General features: G+C 40.5%; 1 protein-coding gene across 1 annotated transcript; it reads right to left on the bottom strand.

Annotated features, from left to right (window-relative positions):
• Positions 1-2,972: 2,972 nt before the first annotated feature.
• LOC111227946 lies at positions 2,973-21,851 on the bottom strand. The gene is made up of 3 exons (XM_022753697.1): positions 21,804-21,851; positions 3,478-11,343; positions 2,973-3,028 (listed from the first exon to the last, which is right to left on the bottom strand). Exon 2 carries the CDS (start codon positions 11,285-11,287, stop codon positions 3,485-3,487), a length of 7,803 nt encoding a protein of 2,600 aa, XP_022609418.1. The 5' UTR covers positions 11,288-11,343; positions 21,804-21,851; the 3' UTR covers positions 2,973-3,028; positions 3,478-3,484.
• Between the last annotated feature and the right edge of the window lie 663 nt (positions 21,852-22,514).

The following is a 22,514-nucleotide window of genomic DNA, read 5'->3' on the forward strand; positions in this document are numbered from 1 at the left end:
ATGTTGGTTTCGAAGAAGAGCCTCGTTTCCCATGGGAAAGTCTGCTGGTGCTCTGTCTCGGAAGTTCTGCAGATTATTGGAGGGTACTGATCACTGCATTTACTTGTGGAATTTAGTTCAAGTTGGTTTTGGTCTGATCACTGAAGGGATATCAGACTGCGATCACCGGCATCGAGTCCATGGTGACAGGAAATTTCAGTTGGAAATCATGGGCTATAGATAAAGCCATTTCTATTGGCTTATCTCTCATTGGTTTGGAGTTGGAAAGGTGATTGCAAAAGGCTTCAAAGCCTCTAAGGTGTTGATTAATGCATTTGCAAACAACTGAAGTTGATGCCAAAGGTTCTCTCCACACAGGCTAAAATGGCATCAGTGTTGTTGCAAAAACAAATATGAAGAATGCAGTGAAACACAGTGCAAAACAAATGCAGAAGAACTCATTACCTATGGATTGGGGAAGGCAGAAAATGCATTACTGAATGAAATACTAAATGGCATAAAGAATGAAGTGAGAAGAAGAATTGTAGATGATGTGAAATCCAACATGGAAAAAGAGCCCTTGGCTGCAGTAGTAGACTCTGTTATTCTCTCACACCTTGAGGATAAACAACAGTCTTCCGATCTCCTGCTGGACAAGGAGAGAAAGAGCAAACTTCTGGCCGTTTTCAGTAAATTAAGCAAACACTGCATTGCAGCCGTTCTATGCTGACCTCAGCTGGCAGAAACAGCTTAACTCATCCATCAGCACAGTGCTGACAGCGCTAAATCAGACACCTCTGGCAAAAACAAGTAGAATACTGACAGCCATCCAAGCCGTTCACATGGGGCGCGTGGCAGCAGATGCCATCAGTACAGTGCTCAGCCTCTTAAACAAGTTTCTCTCAAACCTTCATGAAGAGCTGAATAAATTTAAAAAGGACGTACATTCTCAGAGAAAGTGAAGCGGAATAAACTGTCTGCTTCAGAAACTGAGACACTGAAGGAATTCAAGGGGGATTTAGCTGACACCATCAGTGCTTCATTAGCTGATGCTTTGGTAGTAGTGTTTCCATCAAAAGCTCTCCAGTCACTTTGTTTCTTATGCCCAAGACCGAGTAAATGGCGTCATAGGCAGTTATGTAAGAACTGGCTTAAAGAGTGACAAAACAGAGGAAGAACTCCTAGCTGGACAAAACAGCAGATACACTCCACACATGTCAGGAGACAAAAATACACTTGCAGCGGAGTCAGCAAACACTCACTGTCACAATGAAAAGATCAGGAACCCATGACATCAGGTACCATTCTGGATATCAGAGTGCTGTCAGAAACCACTGCACTAAGGTTGTCATTCTAACAGAGGACAGCCATGGCAAGCTTACCAAAATGCAGGAGCTGAACCCAGGCACTAAACCTGCCAGTCAAAATGTGACACTGGTCTACAGACCAAAAGTTCCCAATACCCAGGGGCTATTACAATGTGCGCATCAATAATCAGACAGTGATTGTAATCAACGAAGGCAAGAGCTGCCTGTTTCACGCTTTAGCCCGAGGCATGAACCCAGAGGCCAGTGAAAAAGAGATCACCTTGGAAGCAGGTCGTCTCCGAACTGTGGAGGCTGATGCTCTCCTGAGATGCCCGGACCAATGGGAACACTTCGTCAAATCCAAGAGTGGATGGACGCAATCATAGGAAAGGACTGGTTCATGGTAGAGGGAGCTATACCAAAAAAATTGTACAAGAACGCAAAAGAGGTGCTCAAGAAAGAGGTTAGAAAAGAAAAATATTACACAAATTGAGAAAAACACAGCCAAAACAAGCCTGACATTGGACAATTCATCAATGCGCATCACCAACCACCAGTGAGTAGTATATTGGGACGCTAGAAAATTCAAAAAGAGCAGCAAATTAGCTGAAGCCATGCATGAAGTGGCAATAGACTCACGTCTTCTGGATACCCAACTGATGTATAATTGTGAAATCACATCATGGCCCTGGACTTCTAACTGAAAGTTTTCAGTTTCAGTTTTCCAGTACAAAAAAACAAAACTTCCAGGACTTACTGGCTGCCACAATAAGCCAGGACAATGCTGTGGGCACCTTCAAACTGGACCATTGTAGGTGCAATGCCCAGATTCAGATTAAATAGTTCCAAATACATACAAGTGAGTAAACCAGGCTCAACATTTTTTGAAACAAAATTATCAGAATCATTCTAAAGCTTTGGTCCAGGAATGGTTTGACCAGCTCCAAGGCAAGGGTGTCATGACAAATGCTGATCTCAGCACCCTTAATGCATGGATCGACAACCAGGGCTACAAGAATAAAAGCGATCCGCACAGGAACCAAGTCTCCAATCTCCTGTAATGCAAAGGTAACATGACATTTAATATAAAACAGCAGTTTGTAGAATGAGAATTGTTAACAATGTCCTAGTCATGACTCATGCCCTTTGGCGCAGGGCCCAAACTGATGAGGGAACATTAGGTTCACCCTCACATGGAAAAATATAGGCTGAGGGCACCAGGCACCTGCAGGGCTGTCAGTTCAGTGGGTGGGATTAAAAATGTAGCTCAATTCAAGTTGGAGAAGTTGCGGAATACAAACTTTTTAGTGTTCTTCTATGACAACAACCTGTTTTGGTTGTTAAAAAAACAAGTAAATTAAAAATACATTTTCCTCTCAGGGGTTGTTTATATGGAAGAAAATAAAAATTGGAAAAATGATCCTGGAAAAAAATCACTTGTCTTTCACGGTTTCCATAATTATGATTAGCAGTTGATCTGAGTGAAAGATTTATCAATCTGTGCTCTGTTTGCAGTGGGATATTGACACCTGACAATGGGTTGGCGAAGACCTACAAGGAAAACTGAGAATCCACCCCCCCACCATATCGAGCAAGCAAATGATTAGAATATCCTGAATAAAGTTAAGGTAAGACATTAAAGATAAGTAAAACAATATGAACTTTGAAATAGCTTTTTCAATAGCAATCTCAGTTTTCCTTGTAGGTCTTCGCCAACCACATTGTCAGGTGTCAATATCCCACTGCAAACAGAGCACAGATTGATAAATCTTTCACTCAGATCAACTGCTAATCATAATTATGGAAACCGTGAAAGACAAGTGATTTTTTTTCCAGGATCATTTTTCCAATTTTTATTTTCTTCCATATAAACAACCCCTGAGAGGAAAATGTATTTTTAATTTACTTGTTTTTTTAACAACCAAAACAGGTTGTTGTCATAGAAGAACACTAAAAAGTTTGTATTCCGCAACTTCTCCAACTTGAATTGAGCTACATTTTTAATCCCACCCACTGAAGCTGACAGCCCTGCAGGTGCCTGGTGCCCTCAGCCTATATTTTTCCATGGTGAGGGTGAACCTAATGTTCCCTCATCAGTTTGGGCCTCGCGCCAAAGGCATGAGTCATGACTAGGACATTGTTAACAATTCTCATTCTACAAACTGCTGTTTTATATTAAATGTCATGTTACCTTTGCATTACAGGAGATTGGAGACTTGGTTCCTGTGCGGATCGCTTTTATTCTTGTAGCCCTGGTTGTCGATCCATGCATTAAGGGTGCTGAGATCAGCATTTGTCATGACACCCTTGCCTTGGAGCTGGTCAAACCATTCCTGGACCAAAGCTTTAGAATGATTCTGATAATTTTGTTCAAAAATGTTGAGCCTGGTTTTACTCACTTGTATGTATTTGGAACTATTTAATCTGAATCTGGGCATTGCACCTACAATGGTCAGTTTGAAGGTGCCCACAGCATTGTCCTGGCTTATTGTGGCAGCCAGTAAGTCCTGGAAGTTTTGTTTTTTTGTACTGGAAAACTGAAACTGAAAACTTTCAGTTAGAAGTCCAGGGCCATGATGTGATTTCACATTATACATCAGTTGGGTATCCAGAAGACGTGAGTCTATTGCCACTTCATGCATGGCTTCAGCTAATTTGCTGCTCTTGTTGAATTTTCTAGCGTCCAATATACTACTCACTGGTGGTTGGTGATGCGCATTGATGAATTGTCCAATGTCAGGCTTGTTTTGGCTGTGTTTTCTCCAATTTGTGTAATATTTTTCTTTTCTAACCTCTTTCTTGAGCACCTCTTTGCGTTCTTGTACAATTTTTTTTGGTATAGCTCCCTCTACCATGAACCAGTCCTTTCCTATGATTGCGTCCATCCACTCTTGGATCTTGACGAAGTGTTCCCATTGGTCCGGGCATCTCAGGAGAGCATCAGCCTCCACAGTTCGGAGACGACCTGCTTCCAAGGTGATCTCTTTTTCACTGGCCTCTGGGTTCATGCCTCGGGCTAAAGCGTGAAACAGGCAGCTCTTGCCTTCGTTGATTACAATCACTGTCTGATTATTGATGCGCACATTGTAATAGCCCTCTGGGTATTGGGAACTCTTTGGTCTGTAGACCAGTGTCACATTTTGACTGGCAGGTTTAGTGCCTGGGTTCAGCTCCTGCATTTTGGTAAGCTTGCCATGGCTGTCCTCTGTTAGAATGACAACCTTAGTGCCAGTGGTTTCTGACAGCACTCTGATATCCAGAATGGTACCTGATGTCATGGGGTTCCTGATCTTTTCAGCTTGTGACAGTGAGTGTTTGACTGACTCCGCTGCAAGTGTATTTTTGTCTCCTGACATGTGTGGAGTGTATCTGCTGTTTTGTCCAGCTAGGAGTTCTTCCTCTGTTTTGTCACTCTTTAAGCCAGTTCTTACATAACTGCCTATGACGCCATTTACTCGGTCTTGGGCATAAGAAACAAAGTGACTGGAGAGCTTTTGATGGAACACTACTACCAAAGCATCAGCTAATGAAGCACTGATGGTGTCAGCTAAATCCCCCTTGAATTCCTTCAGTGTCTCAGTTTCTGAAGCAGACAGTTTATTCCGCTTCACTTTCTCTGAGAAATGTACGTCCTTTTTAAATTTATTCAGCTCTTCATGAAGGTTTGAGAGAAACTTGTTTAAGAGGCTGAGCACTGTACTGATGGCATCTGCTGCCAGCGCCCCCATGTGAACGGCTTGGATGGCTGTCAGTATTCTACTTGTTTTGCCAGAGGTGTCTGATTTAGCGCTGTCAAGCACTGTGCTGATGGATGAGTTAAGCTGTTTCTGCCAGCTGAGGTCAGCATAGAACGGCTGCAATGCAGTGTTGCTTAATTTACTGAAAACGGCCAGAAGTTTGCTCTTTCTCTCCTTGTCCAGCAGGAGATCGGAGAACTGTTGTTTATCCTCAAGGTGTGAGAGAATAACAGAGTCTACTACTGCAGCCAAGGGCTCTTTTTCCATGTTGGATTTCACATCATCTACAATTCTCTTTCTCACTTCATTCTTTATGCCATTTAGTATTTCATTCAGTAATGCATTTTCTGCCTTCCCCAATCCATAGGTAATGAGTTCTTCTGCCATTTGTTTTGCACTGTGTTTCACTGCATTCTTCATATTTGTTTTTGCAACAACACTGATGCCATTTTTAGCCTGTGTGGAGAGAACCTTTGGCATCAACTTCAGTTGTTTGCCAAATGCATTAATCAACACCTTAGAGGCTTTGAAGCCTTTTGCAATCACCTTTCCAACTCCAAACCCAATGAGAGATAAGCCAATAGAAATGGCTTTATCTATAGCCCATGATTTCCAACTGAAATTTCCTGTCACCATGGACTCGATGCCGGTGATGCAGTCTGATATCCCTTCAGTGATCAGACCAAAACCAACTTGAACTAATATTCCACAAGTAAATGCAGTGATCAGTACCCCTCCAATAATCTGCAGAACTCCGAGACAGAGCACCAGCAGACTTTCCCATGGGAAACGAGGCTCTTCTTCGACAGAAAAGATGTATTTCAGGCCTCGACTGTACAGATTGTAGGCCTCCACTTGGAGATCTTCATTGGCGCCTGACACCAGGGAGAACATTGGTGATTTATTGGCTTTTGCATCCCTCTCTTTGTCTTTTATCTCCTCCAGCTTTTTGATAGCCTCACTAATGTTTTCGTCAAAGTAACTGAACATGTTGCACTTGGCTGTTAACTGTTTTTCGAGGCTGGTTGGGTTGAGTTGACGGTTGGTCGCAGAGGACATTTTTACAAACTGCAGGCAGAGAACGCACTCCTCACTCAGGTACTTCAGAGACTCCTGTGCTTTCCTGAGGTCATCTCTAGCCCTAGTGAGGTAATCTCTCCTCTGCTGCTTTATAGTGCAGTATGCATGACTGTAAAAAGCTATGGCTGCCCAGCTTTCATCTTGTTCCATAGCTTTTTCAAATAGAATCATGCTGCGACCCCATTGGTTTTGATCCAGTGTGATATTCCCAAACTTGATGTAGTGGTAAATGCTGGAACATGGTGAAGTCTGACGGTAAGATTGTCTTTTTGCCAGTGACAAATCAGCTTTTAAGCATTTTTGCAAGTCATATCTTTCCAACTGGTCAATTTCTTCTGATTTAGTTTGCAACCACATCCCCCAGAACTCATTCATGATGCCAACAACAGCGCCTCGTTCATCTCCATCTGTGTTCCTGTAAATATACTGCAGGGTCCTGCAGTACTCTGAAAACAGGTCCTCCCGCAGTTTCATCTCAGTGACATCGTTCATCATGTCATTCATAGTCTCTGCTGAGAGTCTATCCCTAGTTTCCTTTGCCTCCTCCAGAGAAGACACTGTTCTGAAGCACTCCTGCAGACAATCAGTGGTCATGATCACCTGCGCAGATCCAGGTTTACCTTTGCGTGCAGTTCGGCCAAATGCCTGGAGCTCCACTCTCGTGTTCTCGGAAAGGAAGGAGAGGATCACAAATAATCCCCCATTGTTGTTCACCTTTTCTGAGACTTTTATGTCTGTGCCACGCCCAGCAAGGTTTGTGGCAACAATGACATCACCAGGATCCAATGTCTTATCTATTTTGCTCAAACTATCTCTGTCACTGCGGCTATAGAGAATGATTTCACCTGGGATGATGCTTTTCAGCTCTTCATAGATCTCTCTGGCTTTGTTGATGGTTTCACAGATCACCAAGGCTGCTCTTCCCTCTCTGTATGGACTTGGGGAAATTTGAGCCATAACCACATCTTTTATTTCAGATTTCCACTCTGCAGTTGAAGTCTTAAGAATACCTTTGACCTCAAATAATTTCCTCCGGTTGAAAGTCGGCATTTTGCAGGCCGAGAGATATGGATATAGGTCCTGCAAGAACAGCATGTCTTTTTCGCTCCCAAGTGTCCCTGTGGTTCCATATATTTTCCAATGGTATTTTTCAAAAAAGGAAATGTTAGAAATGTAGTTTGTCACTGTTGAAATGGTGCTCAGTTTGATTTGGTGTTTAATCTCAAGAAACTGCTGCAGACCATCACCCCACGTCTTACTCAGTTCTACAATACCAGTGGATCTGAAGTCCACTGGACACACTCTCTCGTTTTCTACAACGTACTCCTGTCCTTGCCTCAGCTTAATTGCCAGAAAGGCGTTCTGAACCCACACTGACAATTTCTTCTCTATCAGATTTCTCAGGAACCCAGGGATGCTGATTTTGTCTTTATTGTTTGTGCAAGGTGTGTACTGAATCCTCTCTGAGATGAATCCTGCAATGGGTTTGATAAGAATGTCCTCAGAGTCAGAGAGAGGACAACACAAGCCTTCATCCAAAACAAGAAACTTGAGGTCTGGAATGTCCTGGTTGTTGGATGGACTGGCCTTTCTCAGACAGAGCAATCCATTGTCATCTAGAGTGTATAGAGTGAAACCATAGGGGACATAGTGCTCAGTTTTGTGGAAAAAATCTACCACTGCATCTTGACTCACAGTTTTCAGTTTCCTGAGTACTTCATCTTTTTCACTTTTGTATAAATCCTCTGCAAATCCTTCTGGCACAATCTTTAATTCCTCAGCAATACATAAAACATCCATGGGGTCATCAATTCCTTCTGTGTCAATTGAGTCAAATATGGCCTTGAAGAATGAAGCAGGGGGACCTTGTACGAATGTCTGGTGTCCTGTTGACAGGAAGCCGTACTGGCTGACATGGCCCCAGATCATGGCCAGAATAATGTTCAGGTGCTGCATGGAAACCATGGGGCTGGAGAGGTAGGTCAGCTGCACTCCATGATCCAGCAGCAGTGAGTCCACCTCATCAATTATGATGCACTGGTAGCTGCGATCGGTCCTCACATCTTTCATCTCAAATATCTGGCGAAGGTGATCTGCAGCAAAGGCTTCAATTGTCCCATAGACCACGTCCTTCTGGTAGCACTCTTTTCTACCTTTATCTTCGTTTTTATTTGTGTTTGAGTCGACTGTGAGGTGAAAGTATTTGTAGAAGTTGGTCCACTCTTCTGCATCTCTTTGACATAACACAGAGGAGCTGGACACCACATCTACCTTTTCTCCCTGGAGCGCACGCAGTGCTGCAAACATTGCTATGACACAAGACTTCCCCTCTCCAGTTCCCATCTCCAGGAGCTTTCCAGTCTCAGACATGGCCAAGAGACACCAGCTTATCATCTGAGTGGCTCTGGGCCACCACTTTCCTTCAGCCTTGTGCAAGTGTACAGCATTGCATAAGACTGCCAGGATCTCCTGAAGGTCTACTATGTCTGTACTATGACTTAGATTCCTTGCTTGCTGCACATCCGTGTGGTTTTTAATTTCACCAGATTCAATCAGGTTCTTAACAGTCTTTACTATACAGTATGATTTCTCCAGTGTTTGCTCATCAATATTTTTCATGTGCCGTATTTCATCAAAAAGACAGTCAGTGCTTTTTTCTGTCTCATCTCTGAAGCTTTTTTCTAAAAGTTGGATCAGATTCTCGGTTTCAGATGAGTTCAAGAGCTCAAGAAGAGACCGATTCTTCTCATCTGTCCACTTAGAAGAAACCTGATATGTTCCTATCAGGTGTAAAATCTTCATGATTGAAACACAGTCTTCATCATGATGGTGGTCAGTTAATGCTTCAAGGAGGTTTAAAGCTTCTCTCGGTGGCCAAAGTTGTTGTGCTACAGTGTTTGACATCATCTGGAAGAGTTCTTTGGTTTGTTCTTTTGAGGATTGGCATTGCTCTACACAGGCAAATAAACTCTCCCACAACAACTGGCCTCCCAGAGATGCCTTGTTTATCTCACTGTCTGTTTCTCCAGTAAACTCTTGAAGGAGATTCTCAAGAATGGTCAGAATGTAGACCTCGTTGGAAGGCAGTTCTTTACCAGTACATTTTTGTAAGATGGTTATGAGTTTACTGTCCGCGTCTGTGTGTTTGTTTAGGTTATTGTGGAGCACCTGAAAAAGAGCCTTAATGAACCTGTGTCTCAGTTCCATATCCTCACTGTGAAAATTACCCAAGAGGGTTTGCAGGATCTTAGCAGCAAATACCAAAGTGTCGTTTTGCTTGAGCCTTGAGAGATCCAGATTATGAGAAGCACTGAGACTATCTTCTTCAATGATAAACCCTCGGCTAAGGTGTGGATTCCCTGTTTCCATCACCTCTAAGCCATATTGGAAGTAATCAGAGACAAAGTCATCCATGGTACCGTACACAATGTCTGCTTCATAGACATCTCTGTGTGATGCATTGGTTTTTTTCATGTTTGTGTTGAGAGAAATCCCGAGATGCTTGTAGAAGTCAGACCACTCCTTAGCTTGCTCGTCAGACCTCAGCACAATGTCCACTTTGTTTCCCATGCAGACTTGTGTGGCTGCCAACATGGCTGTGACACACGGGTCTTCTTCCACACTGACCAATTCTATTGGCACACTCTTCTCAGTCAGCACCAACACACACCACCGCAGCATCTGCTGCACTGTTGGCCACCAGCCTTTTGTGTCAGAAACTGCTTTACAGAGCTGAAACAAAGAGTTTTGGATGTCATCTGCATTCAGGTTTGCACATTTAAAGGAGTCTTTCATGAATGGTTTATCTTTTGGGGCATTTTCTGAATATTGCAGGACGCCACTCGTGATGATTTTTATCATATTGATGACAGAATCCTCCAAATTCCTGAACCCTTTTAATTCTGCTAGAGCTGAATCTAGACCACGCTCATCTTGCTTTCTGAGAGTCTTTTGAAAATCAAGTTGGATTCTCTCAGGTCCAATGAAGTCCAGAACCTGAATGAGAGAGTGTCCGGAGTCATCTGTCCAGTCTGGTGATACGTCATACACTTGTATCAACGTGAGCACTTCAGTTATTGGAGCATCCTTTGTATATTTCTCTGACAGCATTTTGAGCAGAGTCACTGCCTCTGTTGGTGTCCATTGGTTTATTTGCACAAGTCTGAGGAGCATTTCAGTGGATTCTGAGTGGCTTTCTTTGCCATTTAGATCTTTGAGTATGAAAAGGAGAAGCTTCAAGCTCTGGATTTCCATATTTAAAATGGACATGGAGGCTCTTCCAACCACACTCTGTAGCGATGACACGAGTGTGCCGAGGAATCCTATAAGAAAGAGATTCTCAGTGGAAAGGTTCCCCTCGGCCCATCGTTTGGCTATGAGAGCTGCATCTGGCTCACAGCTGCCACAGTCAGTAAAGAAGTGCATCAGATTCAGGTGCAGGGCTTGAGTCAGCAGGAAACTCTCAGAAACATTGCATGCTGATTGGCTGACGGACCCCACCAGGGACTGCACATGATTGGAGATGCTGTGCAGGGAAAGTCCCTCAGACATATCCAGAGACAGGACACACAGCTCTATGATGAACACTTGTGTGTGCTGCAGAGTGCTGAGCGATGGAGGAGCACTGATCCATTCATCAAACAGGAGTTCGTCCAGAGCTGAAAGGATGCTCTCCAGCTGATCAGCAGTCAGCTCAGCGAGACTGAGGCTTGGAATAGGGATGCTGCATTTTAATGAGAGGGTTTCTAGAAGCTCATCACTGTCTGATTCATAGTTTGCATCAAACTCATCCAGATGGCTTATCAGAACATGTTGCTTGGACTTGTGTTCTTCCGTAATGTCTGTGCTCAGTTGATTCTCGTGCTGCTCTTGAGCTTGCTGGTGTGATTCTTCGAGTCTTTGATTCAGTTCTTCACATCTCCTCTCCTCCTCTCTTCTCCTCTCCGCCTCTCTCCTTCTCTCTTCTTCATCTCTGCTTGGCTTATAAAAACAATCGTTACACTTGTATAAAATGTTGTTGCCTACTGGTCTGAAGTATTGTCCTCCATTGAAAACATGTACACGCTTCCCGTAAATAGTAGTTTGGTATAAATCTGAGAAGGAGATGCATGGGGGCAGGACTTTATCACACTTGTAGCATCTGAGCTGGTCGCCCATGTTACTTTCTGATGGTGTGTTCCCCATTTTTAATGAGTTCTTCAGTAGCTAAGCAGTGATGTTCAAGTGCAACCTGGGTTTTCCTGAAAGATAGAAAATACAAAGATTTAATGATGTACAACAATTTCAGTTTTTTTAATAAAACATATGAATTTGGTAAGCCTTTGATTTAAAGGCCATTAATTATGTAGTAATTACGTAGTGTGAAGAAATTGCCAAGTAAAATCAGTAAAATCAGTATAATGACAAGTTGTAGTAGTATAATTACTGTAAAATATTGGGTCTTTACTGATTAAAATTGAAGCAGAATAAAGAGGGTTGGTCAGTAATTATATGGATTTGTTTGTAAGTAATATAGTGCAGATACAGGGTAAGACAGGTGGGTCATTACTAATGCATCAGAAGATAACATGTTTGTGAGTATTAATATATAAAAAAAATTCTTCACATTACTACATAATTACTAAGTATTTACTATATAATTACTATGTAAGATGATGAGGATTGGTGAGCAGTTACAACAAAAGGAACATGAGGAACTAGAATTACTGCCTTATGCTTGTCTGCCTCCTCCACTCACACTAGTTTCAGGTTAAATCCCTGTTTACCCAGAGTTATAGAAAATATTAAGCATTTCTATGAAATTTTGTCATAATTGCTGTGTGAAGTCTTGAGTTATGGCCAAAAGGTGTTTTGTGCAGTCACACTGACCTTGACCTTTGACCACCAAAATCAAGTTCAAATATGAAAGAATTCCCTTGAAGAGCTCCTGAGATAATGCTTTCACAAGGCCGAAAACATGTTTTGTGAGGACAAGGTGACCTTTGACCGCCAAAATCTAATCTCTTCACGCTTGAGTCCAAATGAATGTTTGTGCCAAATATGAGGCAATTACTTACCCTACTGAAATATCATAAAACATAATGCCAGAGTCTCTGACTGTCGTGGAGGCATAAAAATGTGAAGAAATACAAGCAGTATTGCTACTGTGAGCCATGCACCCTTGGACTATTTACTTTAGAAACACAATGCAGGAAGGGCTTAATATGAGCCAAAAAGTAAAACGAAGGCAGAACTGCAAAAGTTAAGGAAACATGTCTAAGTCCAAAATGTGGCAGAAAGTAAGTAACTTTCCTCCAATCAGCTTCTTTCTGCTTTGTTTGAAGCTGATTTTGACTTTACTCAGTACAGTGAGATTCTCTTCAGGTTGGACACGGTCAGTGTCACTCAAAACACAAAAACTGAAACACAAGTTACAATGGCCGCAACATGAGTGAACTTCAGTTTACCTCTCTCTATGGGCAGGACATCTTTCACATGGTTTTCCTCAGGAACATTTAATCTAACAACAAGAACTATTTCCTTACAATCTATCGTTAGCACTGTTTCCTTAGTGCTAATGTTATCTTTATCCTTACATCTGATTGTCTCGTATATCAACCAGGGCCAATGCCATAGCAACTGATCTGACCCAAAAGAGATTTGCAATGCAAACTGATCAGTGAGGCTTGGGTAAAAATCTGAACATCTAGACAAGGTAAAATAACTAGACAATGAGGTTCGGGGAGCAGTTACATGAAAATATTGAAGGACAATAGCAAAAAGGAAAAACTGAGGACAAGCCAAAAAGTTCAAGAAACATATCAAAGTCCGAAATGTGCCGGAAATCTCAGCCAAGTTTTAGGCGTGACTTTTTTATGAAGTGGATATTCCAAAAGTGTAACTTTCCTCCAGTGAGCTTCCTTCTTCGTTTGAGGTTGATTTTGAGTTCACTCAGTATTTAAGGAGATTTTACTACAATGTAAACCCGAATAAGTAAGCAGAACTCAAAAAAATTGAGGCAATCAGTTGCCACAATTTTTTTGAGTTCAAAAACTCAAAAGTTTGAGTAAATCAGAGCTTAAATATTTAGAGTTATGTTACATGTACTTTTTGAATATATTTAAATTAAAATACTGATTAAGCCAACTGAAATATTTTCAGTACATGCTACTCAGAATAATCATTCATCTTTCTCATTGCATTAACTTAACAGAACTTAATAATTTTAAGTATGAAAACTCAGTATTTCATGTTCAATAAACTTAACATTTATTAGTTTCTTCCTTCAATCTTTTGATTAACCATAACTCAAAAACATTGACTTAATAAAACTCAAAATCATTTACCTCCAAACTTAAAATATTTGTGGCAACAGATTGCCTTAATTATTTTTTTTGGGGGGCTTTTTGTGCCTTTAATGGACAGGACAGTAGAGAGAAAGGAAATGGGGAGGCAGAGAGAGGGGGAATGACACACAGGAAAGGGCCGTCCGAAGCGGGTGTCGAACCGGGGGCCAGCTGCAGGGAGGACTGTAGCATCTATATATGGTGCGCCCGCGTAACCCACTGCGCTACGTGACACCCCTAGATTGCCTTAAATACATTGAGTACTCTTAACTTAAAAAAAATCAAAAAATCAGATTACAAGTCAATATTTTTTTCTGTTCAAATGTTGAGTAGAACCTTTTTTATTGCCCACTGTCTTTTAGCACAATCTGAAACAAATATTTGAAAGAAATAAAAAAATAAAATAAAATATACATTAAAATTTGCAATGGGCCATCTGGTTGTAAACCTGTAGTGCATCAACTTAAACATAAATTGCTATTAACTCTTCATGAATCTAAAAGTATAAAAATGTCAAATCTGTACATTATTATGTACAAAAGCAGTGTGAAGCCTACTTCTGGCCATCAGGTTTAAACTTTAAGAAGCACTATGTAGTAATGGAAATTATTCAAACTCACAAAGTTGTCATTATCTTAATATGTTAATATTCCCTTTCTAATATTTATTTGATATATTTTCATGATTGAATAAACAAAGCTGTCCTTCTGTGGGAAAAAAGTCCCCTGAACACTGAAGCTGGAGAGGTGGCTACTTAAAATAGTCCTTTGAGGACAGTTTGTTTATTCAGTCACGAAAATGTATCAATGAAGAATTTTCTCTTCTGAGTAAAATTTCTTCCCAAAACAATTTTCACTGGGTGGTAGTGAACTGGACTTGTGGCATTGTTGCTCACGGTTGTAAGGAAGGCCACTGATGCATCCCCCAGATCTGGTGCATCCATATCATCCTGAAAGAATGAAAGGGAGATCACACACTAATCACATCTACCTAAAAAAAACAGTAAGACTGTGGCAATATTGTTAACAGTGATTGTCATAAAAACAAAAACACTGAGTACACAAGTCTTATAGACCCCTGTTCATTCTGCTGCTTTGTGCTCTCTATTTCTGAGAAGGCAAGATGACTTTTAAGTGTGCCACTGCTAGGATAATGATGGCCATTTGATTTTCTTTGCAGTGACTGTTGATTATTTACAAAAAATGCCCTTGTGGGCACAAAGACACTTCAGGTTTCAAAACATCTCGCCCAAGGTTTGAAATTGAAACACTGACACATTTACAGAAATATTAATGTGTGTTGTCCTCATACATAAATAAATGAAAATGAAAATATGAATGGGTTAGTACAATGGGCCTGATACTTATTTACTGGGACTTACCACCTTACCATCTTAATCAGTGCATCAACAGAGACTGGACGAGAGCCGAGTTTTAATTTTCTAGTGCGGTCCACCTCACTGACACGAAGGATCATGTTTTGTGGGGCTTCAGCGGCCATTGCTCTAATAAATGAAGAGAAATTTGAGAGGTTAAAAGATTGGGTGACACTTTCTATGAAGGTTGTGTCTAAAATGCATTCTAAGAACATTCAGAAGGCATTATGAAGGTATTATGAAGGTATTATGAATTATCAACATGGTGGACATAATGTATTGTAAGTTCAGCATTCACAATGCTTTATACCTCCATGCCAAAGTGACACTGTTTGAAAAAAGATTCTTAGACCTGGGTTACACCGTACATTATAACTACCATAACATTAGCTATTAGTTATATGAATGTGCTTATAATGCATTATAGACTTGTCCTTCATAGAATGTGTTACCAAAGAATTCAATTCCAATATACAGATTATGTATATGCATGTATATACTGACTGATTATACTGAGCACATTTTTAATAAAGGTACAATTATTGATTTATGAAGAATTACTTCTCATAGAGTGGTCTTAATCCTGTCTCACGTGTACGAACCTCTTGGCAGTCAACAGCAGCAAGCCATCTATCTTGTATGCAGAGAGTGGGACTGTATCATTGAATTCAGATTGCAGGTGAATACACAGGCTTGCCTGTGTGGCTGACAGCCTTTGTACGGACCCGAAGATGTTCTACCATACAGGAGTCATAATCAACTACAGAGAAAAAAAGCATTGTGATTCACAAAGGTAATAGATCTGTGCTAGTCTGAAAAATTTAGATAGCCCCCCACTGACTCCAACTGACACAGAACGTTGTCACTGGTATAGTCTATGCCATCAATGGTCACTTTGATGTATGGTAGACTGTGTCACTAGTTGTTTGTCCTCGAATGTGAGACTGAATACTTCTGGTAGAGCTGAAACAAAACAGAGTCAACCCTGGATGTTTGTGTTTTTTGGCTTGAAAAATGATGGTGCACCAAGGTGATATGCATCATGTGTTGGTGTCTGATTGCTAGTGTCTTCAAAACATTTTTGAAGTTTTGAGCGGCATGCACCACTCTCTTTGAAGACAGCGATGTTTGGCCTCGAATTGCATGGTCCAAACATGCACTAGGGGCCCAAAGCACTTAACTAAGGTGGGATAATGCTCCACATAGTGATGTTTAGGACGAAGCCTAAACTCAGGGAAAGCCTCTTGCAGTATCTGTCTGTGGTCACTGATTTTGCAAACAAATAAGTCCAAGGTTTCATCAGTAAAAAGATGGGCACAATGCTAATTCCACCACCTCTTTTAATTCCATCAAAACCTCCCATGCAGCATTATCCTCTGGTACTTTACTGCCTGCAAGTAATGGAAGTAGTCTGAGCAAAGGTGGCATTTTCATGCCCATTGCCTCCTATTGTTCCCGGAGTCATAAATGTTTTGGGAATTGTAAGAGGTTTATTTACTTTATCAGTGTGCTGATATGGGAATGATGTCATCCTTTGGTTCAAATACTCTAAACTGAAGTACTTAAGACGAATAATTTCTTTAATGCAAAGAGCAAGTTCAACTGGAATGATTCCTTCCAAAAGATCATGTAGTAGATCTGGAGGAAAACCTGCGATGGGGTGGAAGTAATGAAGTGACTCACGCAGAACACAATCACCTTTAACCCCAAATTGGCTGGACATTTTGTACATGGAGATCATGACTGGCTTTGGTTCTCTGAACAAACTCTTCCTCTTTGACCTCAGTTGCTTGACACTGTTCACTTTTTTTCTGCAAACATAATCTGCTCTGAATGACTCCAAAGAGCCACCTAATCCATGAGCAGCCAGATTGTCAGCAGAAACACAAAAGATGGTGCCTTTCACATTCTTTCTTTCTTTCACAACAGATTCAAAAAACACGCCATCCTGTTCAAGAGTGTGAACATCACGAACCAGTGGAGCAAGTACAGCTGCATATCCATATTTCTGGAGGTCTGTCACTTTAGCTAGCACAGCTAGCTGTATAGTGTGCATTGCTGATCGGTATTTGGGCAGCACATTTGCAAGGATCCAGTATACAGCACAAAGTTTGTAGATTTTACGTGATGTGCCAAGAGGGTTAGCAATTTCAAGCTCATCAATATATAGCTGGATTGCTAGGTGTAGATCTTCTGTTGAGAGTAACTAATTTTCATGGAAATGAGAGCCATCATGAAATGACACATAACCTGGTTCAGTGTTTGGTTGTCTGATCTTGCTAAGGATGTTTGTGTTTTTAAACAGTTCCTGAATCATTTGAAGGATTGGAACCTACATAATGCTATGCCCAGGTGGCTCTAAATGGTACTCTACTGGCATTATCAATGGATAGTTGTGCTCTATAAATGTCTTTCTTCGCTTACAAGAGGACAACTCTGCACCTTTGGAGGTAGCGCTAAATACAACATTAGAGTCCATGACAGCACTGACAACTACATTGAGTGTGGAATCTGTATTACTGTGACCATATCTCTGCAATATATCATTAATTTCCTCCTTGATCAATGGCTCGGATAAAGAGAAGATCTGATTCAAGTGGTCCACTATTTCTTGTGTAGCTGTGTTTGACACATGAAGGATAGCCTGCATCTTTAAAAATAAAGAAGCTGCATTAAGTTTGAGCTTATTTTTTAGTTTCAAAGTATCACACTGCTCATCATCTTCTTTTTCTGTTCTCTGAACTGGACACTCATCATACAAATCACCAGTGATGTCAGAGCTAGTGGCTTGGAGATTCCGAGTATGCTTATAGACAATGTCATTACAAAAGTCTGATGCAAGACTCGCTTGGTGCACTCTACTTTTATGGGAATTAAATGAAGAGTATACATTTGTGCTATTGTTACAATCTTTGTATGGGAATACCACTGTTTCATGCTTTTTTAAGTGTGTTTTTATGTGTCTGTGGAGTACAGACTCAGAAAAAAGTTGCTGAAATGTGCATAAAGGGCACTTGAATGTCACAGATTCCTGAATCTGCCCTGCACTGCTGCTATGTTCTAAAGTATGGTATCTTGACAAATGAGTACTCAGTGCACTAAGTGTCTGAAATGTACATATGCAATCATCATGGAGGCATGGCAGTGGGCTAATTCTTGAAAATTGGCTGTGCTGCAGTCTACAGTGTTTAAATAAATATGTTCTAGTGGTGAAAAAAGCTGAACAAAACTTACAGTGCCAAGTCATATTCGGGGCAGCAACCTGAAAACTCAAGAAAAAAGATTTTTTTACATGACATCTGCCATTAAGTTTAAACCTCCATCAGAATTAACCAAAACTGCAGTCATATTCCTCATACTAGTAGAGTACAACTAAATACACTAACATTGATTAAAACAAAGCAGATGTATAAGCTACTTGTTAGACTGTTCAATCTGCAAAATCACTTGTAACAAAAAAAAACTTATAAGTGGCAATATAGTGTCCCACTCATAATTCCTTTCAGCAGAGGCGTAAGGAGCAATGCCCTTGTGGGCGTGCATTTGCACAAAGATCTGAGGAATAAAGTTGACTAAGCAGTTCTCATGAAGGCTCAAATTACTTCATGTAGAACAGTCCCCCTCCCTCACCTTTGGTTTTATAAATGATACAGTATGTGTTATGCTAACACTGCTACACAACAAGACAGTTGCTTTCGAATGAAACAGTCCCTCCAGGAATTCGCTATTTTCACTTTCACATAAAACGATCAAATCAAACCATGGGGTGGGAAGGGGGTTGCTGACGGTGTTGAGTCTCATATATGTTTGAGTTATGAATGCTTGCTCATTTAGCGATGTAGCATTTATCAGTACCTAACAAATTAGCTATATAATGCTGATAGACAACCTAGGATCATTAGCTAGCTAGAAAGCATTCATAACTCAAACATATCTAATCATACAGGACAAGAGAGTTATCACTTATCCGTGGAGACTGGTGAACAAAAAACACTTCGTCAAAACTATGTAGAAAGTTGAGCTGGCAGCAGGTGCTGCTCAGCACCCAATGTGGCCCAGGCCAGCCGGGTTAGTTAAACTTGGGGAGAGATTTAGCGGTAACGTTAGCGGGAGCTAATCAATGGGCCAGAGATACAGTAGCACCTCCGGCGGCATCTGTATTGTTCCCTGAAGCTAAGGAGCTAAAGGAAAGTGTGTAAGCGCTTGCAGATATCATGCATGCACATTTATACTGTACAGCACTCCCTGGCGAAAATAAGTTCCTGCGCACATGAAACAAACACCACGTCAATCAACAAGCATTTTTCCTTGCAGTTTGAATTTAACACTATCCTCACAATTATAGGTTACATGAAACTCCGCAAATTGCTAGTCTTATTTTGATTAAAGCCACTGCAAAATTATACATTTTTTAGCAATCACAAACAAAACGAATTCCATTTTATTTAACCAGTTAATTTCACTTACACGGGTTAAGCCAACGTGGCTAAGGTATAACACCTGGTGCTATCATTAGCATTCTGCTTTCACTCACAACGCTGGCACAGCTCCAACACTGATTTCGAATTTTTTCAACTACATCCCGACTTTGCTTGTTAGCTTAATTGCTAACCTAACCGTTAGCAGTGTTACATGGCTAATGTGACTCACGTTGTCCGTTTAAAAACACGTTGAACCTTCAAACAAACATTTAAACAAGTTTTATGTTGAATACTTACAATTAATCCGATGGCGCCGAGAGTTAACGAACCTCTGCAGTCTCCGCTCTGCTCCACTGTCTGAAGAGGAAGTGCACGCAAATACTACAAAATAAAATTGTGTAGATACTTCCGGTAGAGAAGAGAGACGAGTCAAGGCGAGAGTACCAACTCTTTAGGAGTGTATAAGAGCCGACTTTTACATGATTTTAACATCACTTTTTATTCATGTTCCCAGATGTTCTCAAAAGCATAGAGTGAGTGGCTTGAGGACCACCCCCTCACCACCCTGTATCTGTATCTGTATATATATATATATATACACACACATGTATAGTATAATATTCTAATGTTAACCGTATCTTATTTAAACGTGTAATCAATTTATCCTTTCAAAATAAGACAAAAAAACCATGTTTAAACTGTAGAGTTTTGAGTAACTATGAATTAATTATTTAATATAGTGGTTACATAATCCGTCAAAAAAGTTTACATTAATCAAAAATTATCAGTTTAATAAACACAAAAGAAGGAAAATGCTACTGGCACTCAACATTTTTAAGTTAGTCGAAATTTTAACAAATTTTAAGTTTACACTACTTATTCCAATTAATTAATTTGAGCATTCGGGTTTACAGTGTACACTGATAGTATAGATTTGATACCTAACATCTTTAGCAGAGATGGTCTCATCTCACTCTGAGCCTACAACAAACAAAAAGGCCAAAATACTGAATCTGCCTGTCGCAAAGAATGTCTTCTCCAATTTCAAAAAAGGTAACACTTAAATTGTATTACTGTGGCCCCAAAGATGTGGTGAGAAACTTTAGGTGCACCTAAATGAAAAAGTTAAGTGCACCAGTGCCACAACCAATGTAAAAAGTTAGTCTGCAGGATTCAGGGGTGGAAGTAATGAATTACATGAATTTACTCTTGTTATTGTAACAAACTTGTTGTTTTTTCTGACTTTAAAGAATTTTCTGAGAAAAAAGTCAGAATTCAAAAATATTTTTTTTCACATGTGGCCCTAATCCTCTTCCATTCGTATGTTACTGGTATCACCATGTTTGTTACCCCTCCTCTTCCCCCTTTTAAATCTAACACAGTAATGTTTACTCAGAGTACATTATAACTGATGTACTTTGTACTTGTATCTGAATACATTTTTACACAAGTAACTTTACTTGTGCTTGAGTACAACAGTACTCTTTCCAGCCCTGGCAGCCCTGTCCTCACTGTTAATAGTTGAATTTGATCTGTTTTTGTGTGGTAGGAAAACAGCATATTCACATATAAACAAAGTCTGACATCAACAATGGCCTACATCATGCTGTGTACCGTGTCACATATAGAAAATCCTGGCACAATAAATAACACAACAAATCAATGATGCTTGTTTTTTCCAGATCTCTAGATAACTACCAGCTTCATTTCTTTTCTAAACTACTGGAAGGAGTCGTGTCTCAGCAGCCTTCACTCTACAAATCTAACAGTAATCTTTCTGAACCCTGTCGGTCTGCCTTCAGGACCTGTCAGTGTCAGCCCACTGAAACTGCTCTTACTAAAGCAAGTTACTATTAATTCAGATCCCATCTCTATGCTCCACTTTCTGGATCTCAGTGGAACTTTTGATACCGTAGATAACTTTTACACTCCTAGACCGATTGGAAAACTATCTTGGCGTCTTTGGCCTGGCTCTCACTTGGTTAAAATCCTAATTAACTGACAGAAAGTTCAAAGTATTTTTATTGTCTAAAGTCAGTCAGGTTTTCATCAAAATACCAAAACATTTGGTGTCTAAGTCTCACCAGTTTAGCACTGATGAAAAGTTTTAATTCATTGGTGACAATGTTGAAATGATAGACTGACGTTGCATGTTTCAACAAATGTGAACAAGGTTTTGATTGTTTAAGAGGCTTTTGCAGGGCTGATTTAGTGTCATTAACTGTTCTGAGAACTGCATGAAGAGTTGTGAGAATGATGTTTCTGATGAGTGAATCGCATGAAAACGATTAATAAAAACTGTATCATAGGATATGAGCAGCCCTGGCAGCCCTGCCCTCACTGTTAATAGTTGAATTTGATCTGTTTTTATGAGGTAGGAAAATAGCACATTCACATATAAACAAAGTCTGACATCAACAATAGCCTGCATCATGCTGTGTACCGTGTCACAAATACAGAAAAACCTTGCACAATAAATAACACAACAAATCAATGATGCTTGTTTTTTTTTTTTTGCAAAAGTTTGAACAGTTTAAAAAAGCAGGATACTCAAAAGTTGTTCAGCAAAATCAACTCACCGGTCTTCAGCATGACAGGCTGAAGTCAGAGGCTTTGCTCTGACAACAGGTGCCTGGTACTTCTGAAGAACAAGATGCACCCTTATATCTTTATTCAGACGCTGTCAACAAGTCCATACACGCTCAGGAAGTTTATCACTATCTGTGCTGGCCCCTTTTACGGATCAGTTAAACCTGTTTCTCTGAAATGATGCGATGGCAGAATTATTACCATGTCTGTCTAAGTTCATTTTATTCATCAAGACAGAACAGAATGTCCTCATCCATATTCATCCATAACTGTAATATGTACTGCTCCCAGCATCAGACCCTGACCACCTGTTTGGCAGTAACTTACCATAAGTGTGTGTCACTGCTCAGGAGACTTGATTGAGATTGAGGTTTGGTGATATGTTTACTGTATGTTGTATTGATGTTGATACTCAGAAGGTGATAACAGTTTTATCAGTCACTTATCAGCACTATAATCATGCAGCACCTGAGTTCACCTGTCTTCAACCAAAATGGAAGGAGTCAGAAGAAGAAGAGTGAGGGTGAGAGGGGGAATCCGTGGCGGTGGAGAAGGAGGTAGAGGAAGAGGAAGAGGCGGAGGCCGTGCCAGAGGTAGAGGCAGAGGTGGAGGAAGAGGAAGAGGAAGACCTGAAGCAGGAGGAGAACATGCTCAAAGAAGAAGAGGACCAAATTTATCAAATGAAATTCACTAGTTGACCA

This window comes from Seriola dumerili, unplaced genomic scaffold (genome assembly GCF_002260705.1).
Source record: "Seriola dumerili isolate Sdu_G_001 unplaced genomic scaffold, Sdu_1.0 BDQW01000192.1, whole genome shotgun sequence".
Taxonomy (NCBI): domain Eukaryota; kingdom Metazoa; phylum Chordata; class Actinopteri; order Carangiformes; family Carangidae; genus Seriola; species Seriola dumerili.

What these genes read in the sequence shown, in the direction of transcription:
- LOC111227946 (XM_022753697.1), bottom strand. Translation starts at nt 11,287, where the DNA reads ATGGGGAACACACCATCAGAAAGTAACATGGGCGACCAGCTCAGATGC.